At 40.8% G+C, this 19,048-nt stretch overlaps 1 protein-coding gene across 1 annotated transcript in view; it reads right to left on the bottom strand.

Annotated features, from left to right (window-relative positions):
- Nucleotides 1-19,048, bottom strand: part of RSPO3 (R-spondin 3) — a 97,693-nt gene that overhangs the window by 41,389 nt on the left and 37,256 nt on the right. The window contains exons 2-3 of the mRNA XM_006027730.3: nucleotides 3,779-3,970; nucleotides 707-853 (exon numbers count right to left, since the gene is read on the bottom strand). Of these exons, the coding sequence (XP_006027792.1) occupies nucleotides 707-853; nucleotides 3,779-3,970 (339 nt within the window). The remainder of the gene's footprint in view (nucleotides 1-706; nucleotides 854-3,778; nucleotides 3,971-19,048) is intronic.

The following is a 19,048-nucleotide window of genomic DNA, read 5'->3' as shown; positions in this document are numbered from 1 at the left end:
GTAGGGAAAAAAAAACCTTTAAAATATGACCTGGGCTTATATTAAACTTTCAGAAATCAGAAGGCAAATAAAAATAAACCAAAACATGTTTTATAACAATATTATTATTTTTAAGACAAGCTCATGGTTTTGAGAATCTGACTCATAGTTTTTTAATGTAAGGTAGGCAATAGTCACACATGCCAAAGTGCATTAGGAAGAGATTCACCCTCAGCCCTGTGCTGCTCTTATACACCAATTAGTGGATCTGGTTCAGTGCAGAGGATAGAGCATGGTGGTACACCTAAAGAGGTGAAATGCAACACATGGTGAAATCCAGAGCATACTCACCTGTTTGCTGGAGATTTTGGGCTGGAAGCCTTGAGACAGAATTCTTAGGATGTTCCGGACTGCCCTGAACATAGAGTTGGGCCTATGTCATGATAGAGCTCTTAATAAATGGAAATTAATCTATCCAAATTATTTAGAAAGGGCAAGATGGCAGATTTGGGAAATTTCTTGGAGACATGGTAGAGGGAAATGCTTTTGTTACTGAGCCTTTCTATTTAAAAAAAAAAAGAAGAAGAAGAAATAAATTCAGGCACAGTTTTGAGTTTCTCTTTCCTAATTTTGAACCTGATCTGTTAATAAGTCCTCCCTGCATGAGTTCTTCCTGCATGAAATCCAGGCAGAAAAGGTATACCCATAGACCAGAGATTCTACTTACCGATACTGGTGCACTCCATCGTGTGATTGTTGGTTTCCAGCCCTTCAGGGCAATTTTCAAGGCACTTTCCACTGTATAAGTAAAACCCACTTTTGCACTTTGTGCAGAAATTTCTGGTGAAGCAGGTTTCACAATCAGCTTTACATTCTGTAAGATAAAAAATAGCAATTACATCCTGTCACTTATACTTAATAACGCCAAAGTATCTGATGCACATGTCTGCTAAGATGTAGGTTTATGCATGACACAAACAACCATAATAAAGTAAAAAGGCCTTTGAGTAGGAGCAAATTATTCTTTAAGGCCTCTTCCCTGTTTTAGCAACGTACAAAATATAGTATTGATATACCTTAGCATAAATGAGAATTAGGTCAACAGCTGTGTCTTAAAAGCCTTGCATTTTGTGTAGTCATTTCTATTGATAAAAAGTGAGTGGAAAATGCAATCAAATTAGAACACCCAATTTCCATTACACCCATTTTCCATTAAATAACTACATAAGAAGCTACGCAGTACAGACTCACTTCCATCCAATGTATTCATTGAGGAGTAATAAAGCATTCAGAATTTAGAATTTGCTTCAGATTATTATTTTCATTATACATCACCTTGAATATCTGTTCAGGATGGCAGCATAGAATTCAAGTAAGTACATCATAAATAAAATGATTTTGCATCTTCTTCTAATATTTCATTTTTTTCTGATAGATTATGTTCTATTATACTCTCTTCAAATTTTACATATACTTTTATAATTGTATTTGTATCATTTATACAGGGCAGAAGTAGTATACCATGAGAAGTATTTTAACACTATAATATAACCTTTTCATACAATACAGTGCATGTGTGATATGTAAAGGACATGTTCTAAAAATGCTCTTATAGAAAAGTATGCAAACATTTAAAATTCTTTAAATGACTGAATATAGTAGGATTTTTTTTTATCCAACCAGGTGACTTATAGTAGAACCTAAATACCTCATACAGTTGGGCTTCCCTGTGAAAAAAAACAGTTTGAAAACTAACTGGCGGGAGGAGACAGTGGTATAGAGCCATAGATAACAATTAGGCAGCATCCCTGATGAGCTCTGGCTGATTGGTGACTGAAGTAAAAGCTGCACCAAGTAGCCGAGTGGCTCATCTTTAATTCATCAACCCACTGTGAACAAAGGAGCCTGTGAACCACTTGGATATGTATGAATGATCTGGGCTGCACTGTACTAGCAAATAAAAGCTAGGAGAACTACCTAGGTATTGATCCATATGTTCCATGTACACACTGAGGGTACATGCACACATTCTATGATCACATGACTTATTTTAAATTGTGTGATTATAGATCAGGTCTGGCTTGTGTATATATTCACTGGCACTGGGAGCTATACCAGGAACCCGATCTACATAAGTCAGGGTGGGAGAAGGACAGGCAGGTTAGGAGTAGGATTCTGGCAGGTCTGGGGGCAGAGAGGCTGGCAGGATCATAGGAGACTGGTGGGTCTGTGGGGGTGTTGGTGCGTCTGCCAGGGGAATTGTCCATCCAGAGGTGGGGGGATCAGAGGACTAAAAGTAGCTGGGTCATGGTGGAGGGGAGGTATGAAGAGTGCAGCCTTGGAGCTGGGGAGAGCAGCTGGGCATTCCCAGCCCAAGGTCTATACTCCAAACATGTACAGACGTTTGTTAGCTTAAGCTAACCTGTTTCTGATCTAACTTAGTTCACCACCTCAGGTGAACTAAATTATATCAGGCTAGCCATTTTTTTGCCTGATCTAGTCTCTCTGAATGTTTGTACAGATTGGCACTTAGATTGACCTAACCCAAGTTAGGTTGACCTAAGCATAACATCTGCATGTACCCCTAGGCTAAGGACAGAGGATACATATAAACTGGTTTAAGTGATCAGAAAGTGGTTTAAACCTGTTACAAAATAGAAGTTCGGTGCACATAAACCAATTTCAAAATGGCTGAAACTGGTTTAAGATAAAGCTGGTTGAACGTAGTATCAGACTTAACTGATTTGGGTTAACCAGTTTATGAAGCTTCTGTCCCAGACCCCTTCCTGGTTGAAGTTAATCATAGTCCCCCAGCATGCTTTCCAACCCTGGGCTGGGCTGTCTGCTCCAGAGAGCAGGGCTGGCCACACCCCTCTGCTCCCTAGTTGGAGCAATGAGGGCTGGCTAACAAGGGGGTGGGGGGGGCAAGCAAGGCTGGGGATGCAGACCAGTCTGGGGCGGGGGAGGGGGGAACTGCCCTCCCTGGCAAACCTTGGCTGGACTCTGGGGCCAGGGAGGGGTGTTAAACACCCCTTCCCCTGCTCACCTGTGAACTACAAATCCCAGAAGTACCTGGAAGCAGGAAAAGGAAATGATGAGCAACCCTGCAGAGTCCTGCTGCTGTAATTCTGGACTGTAAATCTCAGAAACCTTGGGGGCAGCAGGAAGAGGAAGTGAACACACAGCCAGAAAGCAGTGCTCTACTGCCTCTCCAGCTTCTGGCCTGAGCCACTGCAGGCATGTGGCTACATTTCCTGAATCAACGGTAAATGACTGTTCACTTCTGTTGCAATTTAATCTGTACAGCTTAGACTAACCTGCAAAAACTGAACTGATTCAGCCTTGGGCTTTTTGATGCTTTGTACTTAGCCCTACAGGCTAATAAAGAACTGATCAAAAGGCAGTTGATATTTATTTTTAAATTTCCTTGATCCTTTTTTTTTTTCTCAAATCTCAAAAACCTGTTAACATTTTTAAAAACTGTTATCCTGGAAGAGGATTTAAAACAGAAAAAATAGTAGTTATGTGCCTATCTAACTTTGAGAATCAATTTAAATCTTTCCTTGTTGGGAAACTGTTGACCAAAACAGTGTAAAATTGCTGAAGTGCTATTGTGTTTAGAACAGGTGTGGAATATAGATGCAAAAGAGCTCTGAAAATCACATCACATTCCTTATTACAGGGTAACAGAGGTTAGGAAAGGGAGATTGGGAAGAACATTGCCAATTAATTTAAATGTTATAGTTTGGTCTCAAATCAGATTGAGCAAATTTACAATGTCATCTTCTCGAGCACTTACTTGTACACTTATTTATGTCAGGATACCGTGTTCCGTAGTATCCACTTGGACATGAAGAAAGGCACACCCCAATCTGTTTCATGCCGATCCTCTCCAGAACAAAAAAGAGTCTGGGTTTACATGACAAGCATCCATTGTAGTCAGAACATGTTGCACACCCACCTTGGCAACCCTGGCTCACATTAGGATGCACTAGGAAGACAAATTATTAAAAGGAAAAAAAAATTAGACAAGGCATTGGTATGACAGATGCTTCTGTACTTTGAATGCTGTGTTAAATGGTATGTTAATGCTGTGTACTCTGGAGGCTGGCTCATTTTGGTTCATCTCTCTTATGACCTGATATTTCATTTCAGTGTTCTTTTCAGTCGCCTTCAATCACATTAAAATGAGAAGATCAATTAATCTGAGGAGCAAAGATAAATGAAGTTTTTTGCCCATGAATTTATTTTTGCATTTTATTTCTTATTTAAATAATTAAAAAGCAACCTCGTTTATTTTAGTGATTAAGTGTCTTCTTAATTGGATTCTGTTGTACAGGAATATGCTCCTGTTAAAGCTCATATTAAATTGCCTTGATAAGAAGACAGAAGGAGACATCCTCATCCTCCTGCTTTCCTTGGAATGCTCACTCTGGCATGTATTTAATCTCTATCAATTGCAACCTGATGTTCAGACTTAACTATGGCATCCATCCTACCCTCATCATGGCATGAAACATAGGTAGGATTATACTTCACTTTCATTGTATCCTTGTAATTCATCAGGAAACAGAAAAGAAAATGTTGTTGTCTTTTACTGCACATTCAGTTTTAAAAGAATTAATGCTCATGGTATTTACAGGAACTAACTGTTATAAAGTAGAAAATAATGAGATACTGTAAAGTACCTTTTTAGTAGCAGAGACCTATCAATGAAATATTTCTGTGAGGGACACAGTAAAATCTGGAGGCCATGGTACTATGCCTCCCTGGTCAATGCAGAAGTTCTTACATATTGCTGATATATTCTTTTGAAGTTGGGGTTCTACTTGTCTCAAGCAATGGCAAAGCTGCACCGATTTACTAGGTGCAATATTTGTAATGGCAACATCCCTAGGCACCTAGACTAGATTTTTTGAAGAGTTTAGATTATGGAATTGAGTTCTCTAACTACTGTATCCACAGTATAGGAGCCTTAGACATGCATTCATTTAATGGTGTACTAGGATCTGATCCCTAGTCCCAGAATTTGTGCCTTCTGCCACACCATGTGTATGGCAGGAGATGCACTTTTGGGATTAGGGATCAGATTCCAATTATGCTATTACTACTTGCTAGCACAGGGGAAGTCTGGAATCATAATTCTGGGCTCTCCTTGCACTGGCAATTTGAAAGTCAGGTGCCTTGCAGCCCCACATGGGGCCAACAATCAGCTGAGTGTTGGCCACAGCACAGACTGCCCTGTGTCCAGTTCTAGGATGGGCCCAAGGGTTTCCCCCCACTAGGGACTTGGAACTGCTGGGTGCAGGGTTTAATCAGGGCTGTGAAACGTGGGGCGTTATAGGCTCCCAGCAGGTGCGGCTGAAGCATTCCCCCTGCTGGGGACTAAACCCTGTGGGCAGTAGCTCTACCAGGAGCAGAGCATCAGAGGCTCTAGTAGGGAGGAACCCTATAATTGCATTATATGTAACACTGAAAGACAGACAGGTGCTCACACTGAGGCCATTTTCAAAGGCAGGACTAATAAAATGACAGAGAAACTAGTATTATTTAAAAACAATCCATGACTTTCTGTGAATGAATCTGACAACAATGAAAAAACTGATGAAACACAGCATTTGTCATTAAAGTTGATATACATAAAAAGTGTGAGCAGTTTTGACACGAAGCCTATTAGGTATGATCACATATGAAAGGTAGAAATCTATGTATTTTTATGCCACCCTCCCCAACAAGGCTCAGTGTGGCTTACAATACGAAACAAAATAATTTATCAAAGCAGGTAGAATAAAAAGGCTGTTTTGACAGAGAAAATGCCTATTTTAAGTCAAGCTTGAAGTATAAGCTCTCAGGACAGAGAAGTTTTATTATGAAGAGGTGATAATTGCTCCATAATTGAGATCCATTATGTGATGAATTTTCAGTTCCTTCTTATTTCAAAGCATAAAAAAATTCTAGCCACTACTTCATTTTCCTCTTCCTTCTTGTACAAACCACACAAACGTTGCACGATAAAAACCATGCTTACCCACTAACGTACAATTGTATTGTTGTTATCTTGAGGAGACCAATACATTTAAGTCAGTAACCCATGTCCCCATTATAAAGTTGATTATGCGCTCCATTGTAACTCAATATGCAAACCAAAAAGTTCATATGCTTGAAAATGAAGTAAAAGTTCTTTTAAAAATTCAGAAATTAAGTAACTACATTTTTTTAGTTTAAATACCTTAAATTGGATCCTTCATCATGACTTATTTGTTTTGTGCCGAACATTCTGCAGAGCTCCTGTGGCTACCCACAAGAACTTGTATTATACCACAAGATTTGAACCGCAGGTAGATTCTTATACTGTCTCATGCAAGAGGCAGTACTTAAGGACATTGCCCCTTACTTTGTGGCCAAGTCCCAACTGAGCCCTTAAGGCATGTCACCATGGCCTCCATGCCAAGCCTGGGAGCACTGCCAAGAAGCACACCCTGCCCCTTGCTCCTGTTCCCTGTGTGCCAAATCGTGGAAAAGAAGCAATGTAGCTGCTTCTTTTGTAGCAGCGAGCACATGTCCAGAGCCTGAGTCAGGCCCTCCACCTCAGGGCTGCTTCTTGGTGCATGGACGCTATAAAGTGGCTACATGGCTTCATTTCTGTTATTTGTGATATATTCAAGGTATGCTTTTTGGGCCTAACATGGAGGCAAAGCAGACATGTCTTTTAACAAGTAGCTTAATGTCCTTCCTTGGATATGCTGTTTAAGAGCTGTTTGCTCCCCCCTTACTCCTCATCACTCCCTGCTAAGCAGGAATTCCCCCCTCCCCTCTGCCTTGCTGAGGAGGTACCTGTGTATTAGCTAACAGACCACATGCTGGGTCCCTTCTGAATCAACAGGTAGAATCAACAGTCTTAACTGCACGATAAACACTGAAATAAGGGTGATAAACACAGTTATGAACCCCTCCCACCGCCAGCTTGCTTGCCTGTCAGTTTGCTGCAGACAATACACAGAAGCAGGGACGGAGAGTGAAAAACTCTGTATCATCAACAGATGCATGTACTGCACAATGCCTGCTGACACCATGCCTCAGAGTGCTAGCCCAGGCTGCAGGCTAGCAATATTCCTGCCCCTTGAGCAGCAAGCAGAGAAAAGCCTGGGACTGCAGGCAGGCTGTGGGTTTACTGTCCTCCCTAATCAGAGCCCTGCTGGGGCCTGGCCACACCTGCCTCAGCTCAACTGTTTAAGGGCACAGAGGGGTGCTCTAGCACCCACTGGCTTCCAGCCTAAGTCACTATAGGCATGTGCCTGAATTTCCTCAGTCCAGAGGGTCTGTCCTTATAGTTGGAAACTGGTTCAACCTAGCCAGGTTAGATTAACCTCCATAGACTGAATCAATTCAGGCTCAGGCTTTTTCAGTGTCTGCCCTTAGCCTAGGGATAGGGCAAAACAGAGGGCATCATCTCTGTCCTTTTGTTTCACCAACATAATTGCACCCCAGAGGGCTTAAATCAGGAGTGGGCAATTATTTGGGCCCATGGGCCATACAGGCAGTTCTGGGTCAGTATCCCAACCTCCTGCAACAGCCCAGAGCTCACGTGCCCTGAGGTTCCTCCCCACCACTGCCAACAGTGCACAACCCCAGCCCCAACTCTGGCCTGGCCCACCTTTCTAGGCATCCCAGGCAGCAGTAGGGGCTCTTTCTGGATGCCACTGGCCCCAGCCCCATGGTACTATCAGGGACCCATGTGCAGATCCCCAACTCCAGCCTGCCCCATGCCTGCTCCAGATTGTCTCCTCACACTTAGCAGTGTCAGCAGCTGGGCAGAAGCTACTTTTGGGCCCAGAGGAAAAGTGCCTCCTCCCCTCCCCCACCACTGCTGGGCCCTTCTTGCTGCAGCTGCCCAGAGAGCCACCCCTCCCCCCACACGCACTCAGGCTGCTCTGCCAATTCTCTCCACAACTATCACCGCTGCCTAGTGAGGCAGCGGTGGCAGTGTAAAGGAGCTGTAGGGCAGCTCAGACATGGGCTCCAGGTGACTGCAGCAAGAAGGGCCTGGCAGCAGTGAAGGGGAGGGGCTGCTTTTCCCCCATGCCCAGCAGCAGCTTCTGCCCAGCCGTTGCCACTGCTCAGCATAGGTGGATGAGTCTTGAGCAGGCATGGGGTGAGCTGAGCTGGGGCTCTGCACATGGGTTCTGGCTGGTTCAGAGCTGGTTTGCTTCTCTGAGCTGAGTCCAGAGTGGGTGCAGGGCAGGACAGGGTCAGGGCTGTGTGCATGGGTCCCTGCTAATACCACAGGGCTGGGACAAGTGGCGGTGGCTGCTGAAGGGAGCCACCACCACTTGGGATGCCTAGAAAGGCAATCCAGCTGCAGAGCCACCCCAGCCCCACTGCATGCCCAGGGGGCAGCAGGATGTGCCATGAGCTGGACGGCGCTTGTGCCAGGTGGCACCAAGGGACCCATCGTGGACTGGGCAAAGTCCCTCTGTGGGCCAGATCTGGCCCTTGGGCCATATTTTGCCCACCCCTGGCTTAAATGATTTGCCACAATTAGCTTGTGAAAGTGCTAAGAGCAGAACCCGAACATTTTAGAATCTGGCTGTGGGGCCCCTACTAAAAATCACTTCAAGCCTCTGTACTTAGGTCAGTAGTAAAAAAATAATGAGGGGGACAAAAATGTATAGCTGCCTTGTAAAGTGCCTTGAAACCTACAGGTGAAATAGTGCAATGTGAGTTTTGTGTGTTTTTATTAGCTACAACTTGCAGATATAGTCACTAGGGCATAGGGATGTCCATTGTCTTGGCAGAGAGGCAGTGTAGCGTAGCGGGTTAGCTACTGGCAAAGGAATCAAGAGATTAGGTTTTTTGCATTGCAGATAAGTCCAAGAAATGCTGTCTCTCAAAACCACATGGTATTTGGTATAATTTAGTTCATTCCAAAAGCAAAACAAACAATAAAACCCACACTCCTCAAAGTTATCTTTGTGAGCCAGAATAAAAGTAAGCCATTGCAGGGGTGTGATATCCATATCTTGAGATGGTGCTAAATTCACCACCAGCTCTCTCACTTCCCTGTCCATGAGAACCCTGTTAGTGTGACCACTTACCATCTTATACCATATGCAAGAAAAAAGTGATAAAATAGCAGGTTTACCATACCAGATGAATCAAGTGAAGAGGTAGAGATTCAGGGTCAAATTCCATTCATTTGCTTATCCAGGTGGAAGCCTGCTATACTGATTTAAATGAGGTTACATATGTGTGCGTATGTTTAGGAGCAGTCTGTTCTTCTTTTTTAAATGCTGTGAAACTTTAACCTCTGCAACAGATCCCAGAAAAACTGAACTAGTTATGAATATTCTTCTCTTCCTGGCTTTAATGTTTTAGCCCTTGGAGGGCTTTTTCATGCACTGTTCTGATATGAGTTTGGAACATCATTAGCAAATAAAATTACTATGGGTTTTCTTTTCTGAGATTGTTTCCATTGTAGGACTTTGGAAAATAATGAGTAGAGTTTTTCTCATTAGAAGTAGAAAGTTAGGGACACAGAGCTATTTAACCCTAACTTTAAATGATAGCTTAATATGGAAATTTCAAGCAAACCATATGGAAATTTAAAGCAACATGAAGCAAATAAATCCTAAAATCTGAAAAAAGGGAAACTTTTAAACCATATAAAGACTTTGCAATCAGATTTTGTGCTTTATTTTCTCTGTCTTTTCTATATAGATACATGTGGAAGCTAGCAAAAAGAGAAAAGTTATTTATAAGACTTTCATTGGGAAAATAGTTGTTGCCACAATAGGCCACACATTTCATTCATCTTACCAGCTCTATTCACATTCAAGTCCAAGATATAAACATAGAGACCAGTTCATGAAATGGTCCCAAGTCTCAATCCCCACTAGAGGGACTTTGTTGTTCATGGCCTCCTATACCAGGATGTTCTCAATATCTATGTCCTCACTGCAGTTAGCCTGGATTAACCTTGCCCAGGGTGGAACACCCACCACTGTAAAACCATGCTCAGGAACCCAGACCCATGTAACTGTATTCACAATGATGCTGGGCACTTCTGATGGGATAGCCCAAGTTTCTTAGTGGGACTTAAAGTAGACAACCCTGTAAATTCACTTTTAACTTACTCTCTCTCCTGTTTACCATGGGACTGATGCTCCTCCTCCAGCAGCAATATAAGAATGACATTTTAGGTAAATAACTTCCAAGTGGACCTGCTTATTATTAATTGGAACAGTCCTGAAGACAAAAGCAAACAGCACTTGGCAGTAAGAACTTTTAGTAAGAATGCCATTAAGGAATTCAGTCTGCAAGCCACTAAGTGATTCATAGCACTTGGACAGCATTTCTGTTAGAAAGTGGTAGAAGTGCAGCATAAATGGAACAGGCAAATATGTGGCCTGTGGAAGTGACTTCCAGTGAAAATGAAGGGAGGAAGTTAAAGCCCAAGTGGAATTATGAGGTAACATTGGAGGATTAAGAACACATGGGCTTAATTAAAGGTGAGGGGAAAGCTGAGATCAAGCTATACCTCTAGCCAGACCTACCAGCCTACACTTAAAACATCCTCAAACCCAGGTTAGGGCTTTTTCTGTGGAGGAGGAGTAAGGCTCGGAAGTGAAGTGTACCAGCCAGTCCAACTCTACAATGAAGGTATTGCTGTGCAAGAGGCACCTCAAATTTGATTTAACATAGGGATTCTAGCCCATCTTGGACCCCTTGTCTCATCAAAACATTAGCAGGAATCCTCTATGAAGCTCAGCTCCGGAGGTCCCATATACAAAACTCAGACTTGACAACAACTAGAGAAGCCCTGGTAATTCCGGCTTTAAAAGAGAAACAGAAGAACAGAACGTTTAGATCTAAAAGTCCACTTGCTAATGGTAAGTTTCCTTGCTCTCCTCCCCACATTCCCCAAACAATTGTAGATTTTATTGTGAAGTGGATAAGACTAGAGAGATCTGTTCCAGAGACTTAAAGATCTTGTCTGACTTTAGTCTTACTCCTGAGTATTGTTATCTTCCTTTCATGGCACAAGGTTTACAAAGAAGAGGCCTGAAGTCTCCTGAAATGGGTTTCAGGAAAGCGATTCCCCAAGGACTGGAATGCTCTTTTCCTCACACATTTGCCTGGATTGATGGGACATTTCCCCTCTCAAGAGGCACATCCCATCTGAAGGCACAGAAACCAACCTCTTTTGCACATCAAGTGTTAGCAGTTCAAAAAAGCAACAGAGGCAGGAGTCTGGGACTGCACCACATCCTCAGTAGTATCTACCAAGAAGGGGGCCCTCATCACAAATGGCCAAGAACTCACTGGGGATGCCTCAGCGTTATTAAATATATGTCTGGCAGAGTGAGCCTGATAATGAAAAATACTGGCTGCCGGGAAACATTCCATTGAATTTGGTTAGAAACAGCATCAACAGACTGAAAAAACCTCACCAGAGGGTGCAGAGAGTTTAATTCAATCTACTAGCATCTTCAGCACAGCAGAAATAACCCCCAAACTAGCCACAGGAACCACAAATGGCTCACTCTCATTCCAGGAAGTTTTGTAAATAAACTGAAAAATTCTTTGTGTGGAGAGGGAAGGGAAGTTGTTTTTTTTCCCATGCACTCTGCATAACTCCAGCAAAATTCAGGGATATAGGAAATTCAGGCAGAGCAGGGAGTGAGACAAATACACAGAGTAAAGGTATTTTAATATGCTAAGCAATCTTAAGGCTGTTGACAGCATTACACCACATATTTTCCTTCACAAAGTACAGATATAAAAAAAAATTCCTACAAAGTGCCAACAGATGCATTTGGAAGTAACTATATTTGCTTCCAAATGCATAGCTGACCTCAACCCTCAGGACAAGTAGTCTAAATCTTTTCTAAGTAGGAAAGACTGAAAATGGTTTATTACCTCTCTTTATTTGTGGGCAAGATGATTGTTATAGAAAGGAAGGTGAGTGATGTAAAAGGACTGTAATAAAAAAGTTCCAGAGATTATGAAACCAGTGTCACTGCCAGCCAGAGTACATACCTCTCAGCTACTAGTAAGGAAAGCACTTTTGCTAAATGAGGTAAGAGTGAGACAAGGGAAAATGTGAGTGTTGGAGGGAGGTCATATGTGGTATCAATCTCTTCTGCTAGATTCTTTTTAATAATCAAATCATCCTTCTTGATCATTTAATAACCAAATCATTAAGATCCCCAATTAACAGTCTATCATTAAAAGGTGCACAAACCATAACTTCCCTTCCTTCTCCTCACTAAAAGGTGTGGATGAAGTAAACCTCTAAGCATAGGGCACATGACGATCACCATAAACATTCTTTTATATTGTCCATCTGCCACTAACATTTTGTCCAGCATTAAACATTGCAATTCTGGGGAAGTCTGATATACTCAGTGGGGTTTGCATTGATGAAATCCAAGTCTGGGCTCATTGTTCTACTTTCCTTGTTTGTGAATTTGCCATATGAGAAACTTCTATTTTTCAATAGGGCATGCACACTCATTTACTGCACAAGGATCACTGAGTTCATACTGTCAGTGTTAACTAACTACAGTAGCGTTTTCAAGTTTCCCATTTCCCACATGGTCTTTTGAAACAAGAATACTTCTCTTTCAGTTTTCTTTAAAAAACCATGGAAAGAACAGATTTTACTTTATTCAGTGGGAGCAGGGAGAAGACCACTAACTCATAATGCATGCTGAAGTTATTATTTTCCAGTACCATGTTTGCAATATAAAAAAACTAATAAGTCATATAGCCAGTCAGTCCACTGCCTTAGCTTTACCCAATAGAAAATTGTCCATGAATAACATCATTTCCCCTAATTCTGTACTTTCTGATAGGTGTCACTGATTAAATGTTTAAAGTGAACTTTTTAGTTTAAAATTCTTTTTTAGTGCAGTATCATCCTTAAAGGAATATGACCCTTATAGCAGATTTGTAAAAAGATCTGTATGTTTCCTACGAGTTATCTGATTCTGGTTGAATTGGCAGCACTGTCCTCTGTGAAGTAGAAAATTATGGGTTAAATTATATTCTCACTTAAGCCAATGAAAGACCAAAATAACTCTATTGGCTTCAGTGAGGCTTTCCTGGCTTTCATTCCAGTGGGAGCATCTACCCATGCACATTTACTGTGCAGTAACCGAAATTACTGTGCAGTATGGGCATGTGTCTACACGTGCATGCCCATACTGCACAGTAAATATAGTGACTTACGCTGACTTGAGCATAAATTTGATACTTTCATCATGCAGGTATCAAATTTATTCCCGATCCTTTACTGTTCAGTAATGCACTTGTAGACTCCTTACTGCACAGTAACACTGTGTGTGTGGACTGACTGGGGACTAACTTTAGTCCCCAGTCAGTCCACATATGGTGTTAATGCGCTTTAACACCTGCACATGTAGACTCCAGCCTATTCCTGTTTACTGCACAGTAAATTTAAGCCAGCATAAATGCACATGTAGATACGCTCAGTGTGTTATAAATCAGTCCCCAAGATTAAAAACTCTACACTAAGCTTTGGACTCTTATGCAGTGCTCGTAAGTTAATATGAAAGGATATCAAATTATCAGAAGTGATTTTAAATTGAGGTCCTATCTGTGTCTGGGACATATTAAGACCTCAAAGTTTTCTAAAAGAATAGGGGGAAATTCTGAATGTTGACTCAACTTTCTATTTTCCAGTGAAGCAAGATATAATATCTAATGCTCCATGCAGGAACTGTTGTGGTATATATTTAGTATAATTGCTGCTGTTCACAGCCACCTCCCTAGATAGTCACTGTACAAGTTGTCAGTGTTTAGCAAATAAGAAGTTACATTTCTCATTTTACTCATATGCCACTGAATTCTGTCTCTATAAAAAAAATTGTCACGTGCTTTTGAATACATTGAGTATGAACAATATGATATAACATAAAAACTCGACTTTGAAGGGAAAGCTGGGCAAAAGAATCTACCACCAATAGGCTTAAAGTCACAGAGTGAAATCCTAGAACACTGAAATATATGACAAAAATTCACACTGGGATTTCACCTATTTTCTAAATCAGCCACTTTAAGGTTACCAATGCTTGCTTCAAAGGCCAACTTTATTAGATATCCATTTTTTGCCAGGTTTTAGTTATTTGATAAGTATGATTTAAACAAGTTTCTGACTCATAAATTTACTCAGTTCTGCTTCCAAATTTCTTGTTGTTTTTTTTTTTCTTTTGAAGTAGATATGAATGGCATCTACTTGGGGCTTACTTCCTCACTCCTTGGGCACTCCTCCTTCCCTTTGAACCATGTTCCGTGCCCTACCTCTTTAACTCTGTCTTCTGGACTTATACATTACCCACATGGAAGAAACTTAGCAGGCTATGTACCCAACATGAACACAAGCATGTCATATAGTTTGCCACAAAGCAAAAACATCTAGGATTATACCGAATATTTTCAGCAGAGCTGAAGCACTGGTTGTAATTCTTTTGGTTGCTGGAGTTCTATTCTGTGTTTCATCAAGGTTTCAAGTCATGTTTACATATGAAAAAATATTCATAATATTTACCCCCTGAGCACAAAATCAGTTTTTTGAGAAATTACAAGCAAATTTGTTTATTAGCTTATGCATTAGAATTACTTAAAAACTTGTTGTTCAACATCTTAACAGCCCTTGTTCTTCATTCTAAATCAGTAAAATCCTAACACATCAAATTTTCCACAGAGTTGACATTAATTGAACTATGGATATTTAAAGAACTTACACTCTAATTATATTGAGACTTTAATGACTGTTGTATGTCCTGGTTATGGTTATTAAGACTACAGGCAGTGTTAAGTCAACATCTCAAGATAATCTTGATTGCAAATGTTATAACTTCAGAGATAACAACTTATCCAATCACTCCTTTTGCTTTGAAGCTAATTTGCATGCAATTAGCTTCATTGGCTATTGGCTATTGGCCATCCTGAGTGATATGAAGGACTCTGGACATGAATGTACTTTTCTCCTGTTACTTTACTTAGCCCAGCAGCCACAGTTCTTTAAAAGTTTTGTGGCCAGTGTGTTGATTAAAAAATTCTCCATGATTTTGCCACTTCATTTCTATTGTGTACAGGCAGAAAAGTTAGGGGAACTGAAAGGTAAAGCTAAGGTGAATCTTGAAGCACAGGGATGCTGAGATACTCAGACTGAACTCCTTTCAGGCCCTTCTTTCATGTAGTTTTACTGTTATTAACACTGTCGTCCCCCCCCCCCCCAATAATAAATCAGGTACAAATTGGGCATGTCTATATGTGCTTTTATGCATGCCTAAACTTAATGTGCATTTGGCTAATGCGCATTAAGGTGATTGAGGCATGCGTCTACACATGCATGTGCTAAGGTGCATTCATAGATTGTAAGGCTGGAAGGGACCTTGAAACATCATTGGGTCCAGCCCCCTGCACCAAGCAGGGAAGATAACTGGGGTCACGTGACCCCCAACAAGTTGACTATCCAGTTTCCTCTTGAAGATTTCCAGGGTAGGTGATTGCACCATCTCTGGAGGGAGCTTATTTCACAGTCTGGACACCCTGACTGAAGAAGTTTTTCATAATGTTGAGTCTGAAATAGTCTTCCAGGAGTTTGTGGCCATTACTGCTTGTTTTCCCCTCGGGTGCCCTGGTGAACAGTTGTTCACTGAGCCTTTGACGTACTCCCCTAATGTAGCAGTAAGCTGATACCAAGTCCCTTCTCAGCCTTCTCTTTTTCAGGATGAAGAGTCCCAGGTCCCTCAGCCTTTCCTCATATAACTTGCCATGCAAGTCTCTGATTATATGGGTGGCCCCTTCTCTGGACTCTCTCAAGCTTGTCCACATCCTTGTTAAAGTGTGGAGCCCAGAACTGGATACAGTACTCCAGCTGTGGTCTCACCAGTGCTGAGTAGAGTGGAAGAATCGCTACCTTGGTTTTGCTGGAAATGCATCGATTGATGCATGCCAGAGTATTATTTGCCCTACTGGCTACAGCATTGCACTGCCAGTTCATATTCCTACTGTGGTCTATTATTACCCCCAGGTTCACTGCCAAGCCTGTAGGTGTGCAGGGGGTTGTTTGTCCCCAGGTGGAGCACTTTACATTTCTTGACGTTGAACTTCATCTGGTTCTGATCCACCCAACTTGCTAACCTATTTAGGTCTGCCTGAATCTGTAGCCTATCTTCAAGCGTGACCGCATTAATGTGGTGTACAGACTGACTTGCAACTAAAGTTAGTCCCAAGTCAGTCAACATAGCGTTAATGCACCTTAGCACATCTATACCTGCTTTTGCAGGTATCAAATTTAGGCACAAGTAGCCTAAAATCACCATTTCTAAGGTGTATCTAGGGCACATACATGTAGATGTGCACCCTTAATGTGCCTTAAATTGGTACGTGTAGATGTGCCCATTAAGAACCAAATTTCCCATTTGTTTTAGCTTTTTTGTGCTGGTTTGGAGACTTGAAACAACTGTAATCCTCAATTAACTGGCCATTATGTGCTCTGATTACCTTGCTCTGCTCTGGAATATTGGAAGTGTCTGCCTTTAAAAGTTAAAACTACGGTGGAGGATGGAAGTTCAATTTCATGAAGGATTTCATGATTTCAAAATTGGCTTCATTCCAAATCATAAAGGAAAGTGAAAATTCTGAAATTCTCCAAGAAGGAAGACTAAAAAAAATTGTTTTTTTGTAATGGGTTCTGTAGTGAAGCCTGTATAATATTATTTCTTCTTATATTACAATTACATAATAGTATTACTTAGTACAATGCAATAATAAATAACATGATATAATAATATCCCAAAGTCTCTGATAAAAGTTCTGGAACTGAATTCCAAGTATAATACTGACCTTATTTTACAAAATGCTTAGTCTTTGATGGAACTGTATATTCTGATGAAAAAGTGTTTCATCAGATTTTCTATAACCAACTCTAATCCAAAAAATTAAGGGCAATGTTACAGATCTTCAAAATATTAAAAATCTCAGAGGGCAACATTTTCTTTGGATTTTTTATTTAGAATACATGTATCACATTTATTAAAAAACACGGAAACTGAAAGTTAAAAAAATTATTAAAATGGAGGGATGGTTAAGAGCCACAGACTCATAACTCAAGAATAAAAATAGAAATGTTATAATGAATCAAATGCAAGCATTAAAATCCAGGAAATTCAGATGCAAATTTACATATAGAAATATTCTGGGGTATGAAATACAATGTTAAGACACCTAAATGAGCTTAGCAGTCTCCTACTGTGGCATTAGGAGGGGGGAAAATATGTAAAAAATGTGTCTTTAAAAATAAGTTAATGTAACACAAACCCTTGTTATCATAGATACTACACTCACTGCTTCCTTGAATGATTAGCTTGATTTTTCTGATACATTATGTGATGAATATTATGGTAATAGACCATTCTGCAAATAATTTTCTTGCTGCATTTAGTCAGTTGGGTGAAAAGTTTTAGTTTAATAAAGGGTTTGACCAATAACAACAGTACTGCCGAATGCCTTATCTATAATTGCACCATTGCCCCTGGGAAGTACAAAGTTTTAACCTAGCATTGCACATCTAAGTTCAAATTTCAAAAACATCTCTTTCTCCCCAACACGTGTCACCATGGAATTGGTCCATTGGCTATTTCATGACCTAGGATAACTTCTTTATTCAGGTGTTGGAATACTCAGCCAACTTGCAAAATATTCTTGGCACTTCATAATTGTGCTCTGTAGCAGAACATTTCTTCTAAGAGCTATGGTATTAGAAACATTGGAACATTCGGTTCTATTTTGTTATGATGTAAAATAATTAAGTTAAGATAATGCAAAATAAACAGTAGACATATCATACATTCCTATAAACAAAACCATGTCTAATATGTCTTACCAACAATTAGGTAGGCCTTGGTGCAATCCAAACATCGCTGAGATATTAGGAAAGCATTAAATCATAGAAGCTGTTTTGAATAAACTGAATATTTGGCAGCTGGACTGGTGGCTAGTGGCTTGCGGCATGTACTGGGCTGCCATGAAACAGAGCTTGGATGTGAAGTGACCGCAAGGCCACCACTTCTAATGCTGGGCTGCTGCAGCTAAATTGTGTTACAGCATGACATATTCTATCTCCAAAACATGAGGGTAAAGTGATAAATAGAAGGAAAGGTTGAATTATGCTCTGCAATGAGAGTGCCCCCTGTTGATTGTTGAAGAAGCCTTGATGGAAGTACCAGATAGGGTCATGTATCTTGTTCTTTTAGGGGAATTTCATACACGATAGATAAAGCATTGCCTGTAAGGAAAGTTTTGTGCTAAGTAGGGAAAAAAATTAGGAGCAAATTTTTCAAATCTGGGTGCCTGGAGTTAGACATCTAATCTCTTATTTAGACTCCTTAATAAATTACCTGCTTTTCAGAGTGACTTGTCGGTGCTTGGAATCCTTGGAAATGAAGCCTCTTATTTTGGAATTTAACCATAGGATTTGTTGCCTAATTTTAGGCACCCGACTTTGAAAAATTGGTCGGTCTTATTTTCTTTGCACTTCAGTTTTTGTAGCTGCAAAACAAGAACAGTACCTATCCCATAGCAGTGTGGTAATTCTTAATTCATTAATATTTACAGCATAGATTTAAATGTGCCAACTTTGCTGGCACAAAGCTTTTCCAATGCAAATTGAGAAGTTACACACCCATCCAGCCCATATGTGCACTGAAGTGTATATGACCATCATGTGCACAACATTCTTGTGCACAGATTTAAAGTATCTGTTGAGGCTGGCTGAATATTCAGACTCCCCTCCCCGCAGTTATGACTAGTGTTGCATGATAGGAAATTTAATGATTGGAAAACAGGGGTGGCTTTACATACAAGGGAGACTGTTCTGCCTTCTGCAAGGGGTTCTGTAATTCCTGTAAATGAAGCCAAAGTGCTGGGTAAGTTACTCCAACAAGACACGTTCTTTTTGGGAATTACTCATAGCAATCTAGGACTGTTATTAGTGTGCAAAGAGCAACAAGGGAGAAGAAAAACAACAGAGAAGGCC

This window comes from Alligator sinensis, unplaced genomic scaffold, assembly GCF_000455745.1.
Source record: "Alligator sinensis unplaced genomic scaffold, ASM45574v1 scaffold257_1, whole genome shotgun sequence".
In the NCBI taxonomy this organism is placed as follows: Eukaryota; Metazoa; Chordata; order Crocodylia; family Alligatoridae; genus Alligator; species Alligator sinensis.
Note: the sequence above shows the minus strand (reverse complement) of the source record. Positions and strands in the feature narration are given on the sequence as shown.